The following is a 10,605-nucleotide window of genomic DNA, read 5'->3' on the forward strand; positions in this document are numbered from 1 at the left end:
CTCCACGGTGCGTTCCCTCCACGGTGCGTTCCCTCCACGGTGCGTTCCCTCCACGGTGCGTTCCCTCCCCGGTGCGTCCCTTCCACGGTGCGTCCCCGCCACGGTGCGTCCCCTCCAGGGTGCGTCCCCTCGACGGTGCGTCTCCTCCTAGATACCTTCTAATAACTCTTTGGTGCGTCCAACTCCAGTGCCGGATGGGGACGTCGTGGTGGAGAGTAGGCCGTCAGGTGCAGCACCTATTGGGGGTTCGTCGAATCATTTCGGTCGTTCTACCCAGGACCCGCGTTTGTAGCAAGGTCGTGCTGGGAAGGATGCAATTCAAGATCTTTAGTATATAAAGCGCTCCAAAGTGCAAGGGTGACGGCCTCTAGAGCCATGAGTCCGAGTACCGTGTATTTGATATAAATCACCTTAACGATGCCGATCTCCTGGCGGGGTGTGCTAAGCATGAGGACAAGGCCCAGTGTCATCATCAAGTCAATCACGTCGGGTAACCACACGTTGTTGACCAAGGAGTGTTTGTCTGTGTGTGATCTGAGCTTCCAATGGCATACATCAATGTCGGTAAAGGGTGGTATGGGTCCAGTGTATTTAGTTAAGTCGGAAACCGATGGGGTATCCACACCATCTCTGTCAAGCACGGTCGCCTTGAGACAGATCTCTGTTCGTACCATATCAATCACTTGACCCAACGGCGTACTTTGCGGTTTGATCGCCGCTGGCAAAGCAGCAATAATCCCAATTTCACGGGCAGGGATACTCGGATTCCTCTGCTGTACAACCTCATCCCACGACTTACCACTGGAACCCGCCCTGCAAAACAAATGAGGAACTTCACGCACATATTGACACAACCTGACAAACTCCGCTCGCCACACAGCGAACCCTTGACCAATTGACTCTTCGGTCAACCACTTGTCACAAACCCCAGCCAATAGTGGGTTACGCATCTGAGGAATCGAGGAGGTCATGCCAAATTGAGGGGTCTTCCACATCAATTCCAACTCGTCAGTGCCTCCGAATATCGTACCCAGACGAGTACTTGCTGTGGAAGTAGAACGCTTGTCTCCCAATGACGAAGTGGAAGTGGTGCCTTTGCTACCTGTCATCTGACTACCTGTCATCTGACTACCTGTCATCTGACTACCTGTCATCTGACTACCTGTCATCTGACTACCTGTCAGCTCACTTCCCGTCAGCTGACTACTACTTCCAAACAGCTGGCTGCTATCCGTGGCCTCTCTTTTAGTGTGGCTAATGCTCGAAGAGGTGGCCACAATAGACGAGGCCGAAACGCTAGGAGGTGGAGCATCCAGGCCTCCTTGCTTGTAGCTGGCGTGACTGCTTGAACCGCTCCGCCGACTTACCCCGCTCTGGTTGCTCCCGGTTTGACTTGTCGTTAGTAGTCCCGAGATGCCATTGCCGTTGCCCCGAGGGTCTCGTACCGCAACCGCCGTCTGGACGTATTCCGGAACGTGGCTATTGCTTGCGCCTGACTGTCCCAACTGAGACATGGCGTTGCTGGGGACCAGACTGGACGTGACCGCGCTCGAAGATCCGGCTTGGCGAGACGTTGACCGCCGGGAGCTGGTCCCGATACAGTTGGACCCACTGGAGCTTCCACTGGAGCTTCCACTGGAGCTTCCGCTGGAGCCGCTGGAGCTTCCGCTGGAGCCGCTGGAGCTTCCGCTGGAGGAAGGGGCCGGAGGCGGAGGTTTGGGCATCATCTTTTCAACACGTGTGAAGCCATTGAGGATGTCCTTTATTCGAGAGCGCACCGTTTGCATATCGGGCAGTCTGAAGAATGACGTGCTCTCACATCGTTTCTGACGGGGTGAGCCAATGCCAAGCCCCGATTGTGCGTTGCGGGGCTGCTTGGACCCTACCTGTTCGACTGGCGGCGCATCGCTAATCGGGACGCGGTGCACAAATTCGTCCTCCGACGGCGCAGCCGACGACGTCAGTTGCACCGATGACGTCAGTGGCGCCGATGACGTCAGTGGCAACGATGACGTCCCCGTCCGGCCGCCGCCGATGCTCACCGAGGAAGACTCAAGCTCGAGGAAAGTGGACTCTGGCGCAGACGGCCGTAACGGCGGAATACCCAATCGGGCTGCCTTGGTCCGAAGTGCGGCTTTCAGGCCCTGAAACTGATCTCTGTCACTTTGGTCTGTTTGATGTTCTGTTTGATGTTGCTGGATGAAGTTGAGAGCGGCCTCTGCGTCTTCTGATCCGCTCTCACTCGAGGAACTCTCTACGCAATACTCAATCGTCAAGTCGCTGCAGCCACTTTCCGCAAAAGACACCTCGTCTCGAGAACTTGTTGCCTGCTCATCAGGACTCGCCGCCGCCGCGACAAAGGGAGTCGGACTCGTTGCGTTGCCGAACGTGTGCGGGTCCTCAGGCTCAGCGACCGCTCCGGAAGTCGCACGGAGGCTGAGCTGTTCGCCACTCGAACGAATCTGACTACTCATTGCTTCAAAGCATTGCCGCTCGTGAGCCAACTTGTCCCGCTCCAGACGCAAACGCTCGCGCTCCAACTCCATTTCCGCCTCCAGCTGGCGCGCCCAGAGTCGCTTCCGCTCTTTGATGCGCAGGCGTGCTCTCTCTTGCTCGTGTAGACGCGTATCATACACGCGCGTGTCGTGAATATGGAGGTCGTGTCGCGGAACTGGTCTCCCTTGCTGGTTATCCGTCGCTTGTTCGACAATCGTTCCCATGCGCTGTCGAGCGCTGGCTTGACGAGGGTGACGGGGGCCGCTGCTGGACGAAGCGGTAGCCGAATAGGCGGTGCGCGACTCGCTGCTTTCGCGACCGATCAGGCTGCTGTCGGACGTGAGGCTGCTGTTCGAGGGCATGCTGCTCGAGGGCATGCTGCTCGAGGACTGGCCGTTGCTAGTCTCCATGGTACTCTGTTCGACCGGCTGAGTGCCGGAGTCGACGGTTGCGCTTGAGTCCACCGTGCTGGAGTTGAGAGACTGGCTGGTGCCGGACTCGAGGGTGTTCGATGACCCCATGGAGTTCGACTCCACGGCGTTTGACCCCATTGAGTTGGACCCCATCGAGTTGGAGGACTCCATCGAGTTGGAGTCCAGGGAGCTGGATTCCAAGGAGCTGGAGCCGAGCGAGTTGGATTCGTTATTGGTGGAATCGCTGGGCACGGAGGAGGTGGTGCCGACTCCGATAAGTTCGACGGTCTGACTGCTGTCGCTGAGGTAGGAGCTGTCCGTATGGTCGGAGTCTGACGGGCGGCGGTCCGTGCCGCGGTAGTCGGTACCACCGCGCTCTGTGGGGTAGTCGAAGGCGTAGTGCCTGAGGTGCCCGCCGTGTGGTGGTGGCCGGAGCGTGGCCGCATGGGTGCCGACGGTGAGCAGGTGCGGCGGCGTTCTATGATGGGTGCCGTCGATCTTGGCTCGGTGCTTGTAGTTCGGGTGTTCCCGACTTGAGTGGTCACGGTGCGTGTGGTCACGGTGCGTGTGGTCACGGTGCGTGTGGTCACGGTGGGTGTGGTCACGGTGGGTGTGGCCACGGTGGGTGTGAGTGATGTGTTCCACCCGTTTGGAATGTTCCCGTTTGGCGTGGTCACGGTGGGCGGAAGTGTGTGGAGTGCGAGTGAGGTGGCTTTGGAGCCACCAGATGAAGACGCAGGAGAGAGGGTCATTGCGCCAGGTTTGCAGTGCTTGCCAGAGTGCATGCCATTCCGACCGAAGATCTGCACGAACGGGGCTGAGCTCTGGTCCATGTTGGTTGAGACTGGTACGGCCAAAGACCTTGACGCCATCCCAACGGTGTGGCAGTTTGTTGTGAGCGGCCTCAAGTGCTCCGACCTTGGTGATGCAGAGAGGGAGTGCCCGCCAGAGAGGCTGTTGCGTGATGGCCCACCAAACGAGGCCGGGTGCTAGAAGCGAGAGTAGCATGCCAGTTAGTGGCAGCGTGCAGCTAAGGAGCAAGACTATGCGCAGAGCCGCCTCCGTTCCAGCGGCGAGAGTGAGAACCAGGGCGAGACTGACCAAGGGGAAATGTCGACGTGTCGTGGGCTCGTGACGTAACAAATGTTTCAGCATCCAGGTCGCCGTCGAGTCATGCGAAAAGGAGAAGCATACGTCCATCGGACTGCGTGACATAAAGTCACGCTGTAAGCCCGAATCGTAGCGCAATAACGTCGATATGCATTCCTTTTGATTACGCATCGCCGCCCAATGTAAAGGACTCCAACCCAACGCATCCAAGGGCTGACAATATAACTGGCCACGGTCACGCATATACCGCAATATCATCAACAATAACACAGTATTCCCACTCTCACACACCAAATGCAACGGTGTCAAGAAACCCCACCCGGGCAACAACGTCAATGCCACACACGTGTCCAAGGCACAACACACACACGCCCGCTCAATCTCCGTCAACCGACGCCGTGCCGCACCCTCATCCACGACCCGTTCCACCATTTTGTTGTGGTCATCCACCGTCTCATGATCCACCGTCTTATGATCCACCCACCCGCGGTTCAATTCCTCGTGGTGCAATTCTTCACGGTCCATTACCACACCGCACGGACCATCGCTGACCCGAATGTCGATCCGGGTGGTGTCGAAGCCCTGCTGATCCAACATAGACGCCATCTCCCGACACACCCGCATGAACCCGGGCGCGCTACCCCGCGTGGCGAGCACGTGCAGCACAGTGTTGCCATACACGTCAAGATGCAACACGGAGGACCCTTCCGCCTGCAGGAGCCGCAGAATACCGCACGATCCCGAACCAGTTGGGCTCATCCCGATGGTAATGCACGCTCGCGCAAATGGCGTGAACCCCACCCGGTCCACAGCCATCAAGTCAGCCCCATGTCGGATCAGCGTTTCCGCAATTTCCTCACTTAAATTTTCCGCTGCCGCGTGCAAACACGTTTTCAACTCGGCCTCGGCCTCTTGATACGAAGCCGAGGCCCCCTGCGCTAGCAGCTCCTGCACCTCGATATGGTCATTCGCCAAGCACGCCGCAAATAACCGTTGGTCTAGGTCCATATAAAGCGCCTAATCCAGCTGTCCTCAACCACAGCACTTAGGCTCGTCTGCCTGTCNGTCAATTAATGAAAGGCCCGTTCGCTGCTTTGCAAACGCGTGTGCAGTTGGGTGACAAGCAGGTAATAAGCAAACAAAACACGCGTGTGTGTTCAATGAATAAGCCGTTAATAGCCACTAAAAAGGAAGCAACCTGTCACTGGTGTGAAAGGCTGAATCAAGAGCGGTGCTGAGGAGTGGGGCTGAAGACCCGAGCTGAATGAAGAGCAGAGTTGATCTATTTTTGGAGCAAAATCGACTTAACCAGGCTCTTGGCCTTCTTCCTGCCTGATCCGTCCGAGGTGACGGCGGTGGATCCATCAGCGTGCATGGCTCGATCGTGGATGCCGCCAGCGACCACAGTACCTACTTCGAAGAAGCCGGACTCCGCATTTGCCAAATCAAGCTGTCGCTTGGACCCCCTGTAGTGGGTATGGATCGGATCAACGAACCCTCGAAGGCTGAGAGCCTGGAGCTCTTGCCTCATTTCCGGGGTGATAGTCTGCCGCTTCATACCGTAGAAGGCATCTAGTTCGTTTTGGCGCCGCTCTTTCTCAAACTTCCGCCGCTCTTGGAGGTCGTTCATGCTGTGCTTCTGTGTGGAGTCCCGTTCAATAAGTGCCCGGATCATGGGTGCGACCCGGCTCGGCTTGACCGCAGCGTCTCTCTTCGTCGACACGTCCGTGTAAGAATAAAACTTCTTCTTTCCCGAAGCGCTCGTCGGCGCGTCGGCTGAAGTCTGCAACACACTCAGACCAGCTGTCTGATCCAGTAAAGCGTCCAAGTCCTTCTGAGAGTCCACTGCAACATTGCTTGCAAACGTCGCGACCTCCTCCGATTCCGATTCCGATTCACAAGAACTCTTTTCCAAAGCTGTGTCAAATATAGATTTATCGCCCTCAACGTCGACCTCGAAGCCAGAAATGTCCGACCACGCATCATCTTCCGCGTCCTCTCCCGCACCATTCCCGTCCTCTCCCGCAGCAATCCCGTCATTCCCGTCATTCACCGTCTCATCTCCTCCTTTGTCGTCCTGGTCTATGTCGTCCTGGTCTATGTCGTCCTGGTCTATGTCGTCCTGGTCTTTACGCTTTTTATCCTTTTGGTCTTCCACTTTCTTCCCGTCTTTTTTCTTCTTGTGGTTTTTGTTGGCATCCTCTTTCTTGAGGGCGGTGAGGTTGATACCGAGGACCCTTGCCTGCAAACTGGCCGCCTCTGGCATCGAGTTGGGATTGAGGACCATGGGCGTCAAAGTCGAGATGCCCGGAATGGCCTCCACGTTCATGTACGGCCCGGCCGTGGGCGGGTGCGCTGGCACCAGATACCCCGCCGTGCGCCAGTCCAGTAAGGTGTGCACAGGCGGCACAACTCGGTCACCACCCAACTTCTCACGCAACCAACTTGTCACCGCCTTGACCGGTAAAGGCGCCGTCGTGTCCATCCCCTGCTCCTCTTTATAATCAGCTATCACTCGCGCCACAACCTCCTCCAGATGCGCCGGCGCTAACCACTCCGACAAGGGCAGTTCATCCGCCGTGTACATACTTTTTATTTCCCCGCCCGCCTACTGTGGACCCACTCGCAGCCAGACCCATTTGCAACCAGACCCACTCGTAACCAGACTCACTTGCAATCAGACCCACTAGCGACTTACTCCAGCCACCAATTGTTTGCAGCCGGGTACCACTAACCAATTGTCTCTAAATCATGGTGATCTTAACATTATAATGATATAGTGAAAAATCTTACGACCAATCTTAACCTCACGGCGCAACCGCGTTCCCCGCCCTTTCTCTTCGCTGATGAGAGAAGGTCCCTTCGACGGTAGGAAGACGGTTTTCTATTCGGAAGAGGGGTCCTATTCGGAGGCACGCGAGGCCCGGCGATGGCTGACGAAGGACCCGAGGTTGCTCGCAAGGCCAATCATATCGCCAACCGCTGCCAGGCCACTTGGCGCGGCACCTTTCTTGGCGGCGGCGGCGGCGGCTCCGCCACCACCGCCGCCGTTGCCGCCAGCGAAGATTTGGGAGAGAACTTGGGCGGCTTGTGCACCTTTGACGAGACGTGTGGCAGATTCTTCCGTCTGGTCGAGTTTCTTTTTGGCTTGTTCGGTAGCGGCGATGCTGTACTCCCAGCGCGCCGAGCCTTGCGGTGGCGTGTCGGGGTCTTCTGCATGGTCATGTACACATTCACAAAGTGCGTTATTCATAACTTTGCTGGGTACAGTGAGTATATTACGGTACATGGTCCAGTCGGTGGTATCAGTGATGCGAAGTCCACATCGGCCACGGTCCGTTTCGGCATTGTACACCGAGGTGACACAGAGTGCATCCTGTGTTGTTACATAGATAGACGCGCACTCCTCTGCCGTCTTGTAGCTGTTGAGATAGGGAGGGTGTTTCTGCCAGTCAGGCACAGCCGTCCGAGGCACGCAGCACGTCATACCTTCCGCGTGGCAAGACACTACGGGCTGACCACTGCCAGGTGGCGGAGGCACCTGTGTCTTATCCTTCGTCCGTGTTGCGAGACCACGGGTCATACCACGATTCCGCAAATACCCGTTCTCCGCTAAAGTCAGTCCCGCCTGTGCCAATTCCTTAAACGGAATCGCGCCCATGAACTGACTGCCTGTAGTCATCATGCTTGTGGCCGCAGTTAACAGTCCAGATGCACCCCCGCCGCCCAATAAACCTAACACACCTCCCAACCCTTCCTCCTTTCTCGACTCCTCTATTCCACGGTCGGAAGGAGTCGAGTCCTCCGACCCACTCTGCTGCCCAGACAATACTGGGCTGCTAACAGGACTATTGTCTAAAACGCCAGCACAACGCTTCGGGGCTGATATCGCCGCCTTCGTCCCCTGCAACCTCTCCGCATCTGTGTAATGATAACATAGCTGCTCATCGAACCGGAACGAACAATAACGACAACGCAAGTTCTGTTGACACAGACTCTGACAGTGCAAAATGTCCTTGCTCCGAACCACGATATCCTCAGGACCCACTACCACTGCATTCGGAATAAAACACTCCTGATATGCCTTCTGACTCGACGACAGATAACTCCCCTTGTCCTGCTGCCGTGGCTGCTTATGTCCTCCCCAGTCCTGACCTTCAACGTCCTGGTGGTAATCTTCGACGTCCTGGTCTTCATTGGGCCGGTCCATCAAACGCGACGCCGACAATGTTTCTTCTTCTTCGTGCAGCGCCTGACGAAGCAGCGACGATCCAGACGTTCTAGATGGCTCGACGGCCACCGTTCGGGATTCGACTTGCGGCCTCGATTGCGTCCTCTGTTCGGTAGTAGTGCGGTGCGATTCGCTTTGGTCAAATCTGCCGTAAAGCCCTCCCGGACGTCCCGGTAGACCCAGAACCTGGTTGAGCAAAGATGTGGTGGCCTGGAGCCGGCGTCTTGGAGGCAAGTCGCCGGCATCCGCGAACTGTCGTTGATCCCCACGCCGCTTCTGGGTAGCTACGCGATATTGGTTAGTCAAGACGTTGCCCACGAGCCCAAAACCGCCCCGGACAGCGTTGTTCAAACGTGGAAAGACCCCTGCGCCACCGTTGTCGATCTCAATGGTCTCTTGTTCAACCTCCTCTCCAGCCAACTCACTCAGATCAAAAGGACTATGGAAATTCACTCCTCGGATCAAATGAGTCACCGTCGATGCGCTCGGGGCAGCCGTAGTCGTCGAGGACGCGTCCTCTAACGCCGAGTTCGCCGTTACATTCGTCGGCGCAGAAAAGATCTCGCGCAATTGACTCGCAAACTGACTTAATACTGATGGATCCTCCACCCGATACTTCAGGCCGTCAAAAATAGTCCGCGCTTGACTTAGCAACCCCTCCGGCCGCAGAAACTCCGAATTCGAACCCAGGAAGCCACCATTACCTCCCAGGAAACCACCTCCACCGTTACCTCCCAGAAGCGCGCCGCCACTACCGCCCAGAAGCGGACCTCCCGATCCCATCAGTCCTCCAGATCCAGCTCCAAACACCAAACTGGACGCCGCATCTATGCAAACCCGGGTGCTAAACGTTCAATAAACTGCTTACTCTGTAATTGACTTAATATCGGCTGCAAGGGACCCTGCGCAGACGCATATAGAAGGAAAATCGGCGTCCGTATTATCATAAGAAGGGGCGCACACGCGTGTGCGAACGCTACTTTGTTGGCTATTGTAAAGGCTTTTAGCCATGCAAAGTCCGTCTTATCTCATGCAACCGAATTCTTCATACTTTGATGAGTGCAGCCAAAATGCACCATGGTTTTCTATCGCTCTAACGTTGACCGGAGACTAAACTACAAGGTTGTCCGGTCAGCCTGTAGCTGTCACTGCCAGTTGTGTCTTCACCCTTCGTCCGGGCCTCCGCACCCACCGTATGGTACCTTTATGTGCTTCCCGCAGCTGGATCGGAGTGGTGGGGTAGACGGCACGAGAGCCTGGTACGACGCGGCCGCCAACAAGCAGGAGTGGTTAGCTAGTCAGCAAGGGGAGGGGGGAGTAGGACCCTCGGCAGGACCCTCCCCAGGCCCCCACCCAGGACCTTACACCGGGGCGGCGCCAGCAGAAGGACCACCTTTGAGACTGGTCGTTGACGATCGCTTTGTCGACGCCAAATCGCGCGACACGTCCCTCTTCATTCCGAAACAAAGGACACCCGGCTTGTCTTGGCTGCCATTGCAAATTAACCGACGCGAGGACAGCTGGCGGTACTACGAAGCGGTACCCATCGGTGTGGTCCAATCCATTCCACCGATCTTCCACCAAGACTCCTCCGGTCCGACCTCCGCTTAATCCGGTCCGACCCCGGTCCTTGGGATTCCGACCTTTTGTCCGACCTTTTTCCAACCTTACCTCTTTGTATTATAGCTGTCTCCCTGTGGGGCGTATTGGGTCTGGGGGGTACTGTCCTGACCAGGCAGGTCCACTACCGACTGATTAGGTCAGCACCGACTAGGCTAGCACTAGACTAGACTTGACTAGAGGGCGACTCGGCGATCGCTGGATTGTTTAAGTACCTTGAGTCGGTCCTCCATCAATCGGATCTTACGTGTGTTCCACTCGGCTGTCGTACGCAGGTTGCGGTACATAGCTTCCACATCGCTCTCCAACTCACCCAGATACTGCACGTACGGCCGGTCGGCTAAGTAACGCGGCGCTGTGAGTCCGTCGCGCCGCATCAACTCGCTGCGCCAATAGCCGCGACTTGTCGGGTCGCCGATCTCATTGTGTGTCTGCTTCAACATCGTGTCCAGCCGGTCGCCGTTGCCTCGCGCCAGGTCATACAACTCCGCCATTACCCCGCTGATGTCGCGCTTCACCGTCGGCAATGTCGCCGTCTTCGTCAAACCCTCCGGCGCACCCGGTAACACGTACGCCGCCTCCTCCTTCTTCGCCTCACCCGTCCCCTCGTGCTTGCTTTCGCGGTGTTTGCTCTTGCTACCGCGGCTCTCACCGGCCGTACCACCGGCCGTACCACCGGCCGTACCCCCGGCCGTACTACCGGCCGTACCACCGGCCGTACCACCGGCCGTACCA

The 10,605-nt window shown here is 57.0% G+C and overlaps 1 protein-coding gene across 1 annotated transcript; it reads right to left on the reverse strand.

The window, feature by feature from the left end:
* Positions 1 to 1,036: 1,036 nt before the first annotated feature.
* GNI_082650 (Fcf2 pre-rRNA processing protein) lies at positions 1,037 to 8,843 on the reverse strand (the record flags this gene model as incomplete). The annotated part of the gene is made up of 4 exons (XM_011135766.1): positions 1,037 to 4,037; positions 5,512 to 5,802; positions 7,062 to 7,208; positions 8,725 to 8,843. Coding segments are annotated over 4 exons (3,558 nt in total), but the record flags the coding sequence as incomplete, so codon positions are not given.
* Between the last annotated feature and the right edge of the window lie 1,762 nt (positions 8,844 to 10,605).

This window comes from Gregarina niphandrodes (assembly GCF_000223845.1).
Source record: "Gregarina niphandrodes unplaced genomic scaffold scaffold00015, whole genome shotgun sequence".
NCBI lineage: Eukaryota > Apicomplexa > Conoidasida > Eugregarinorida > Gregarinidae > Gregarina > Gregarina niphandrodes.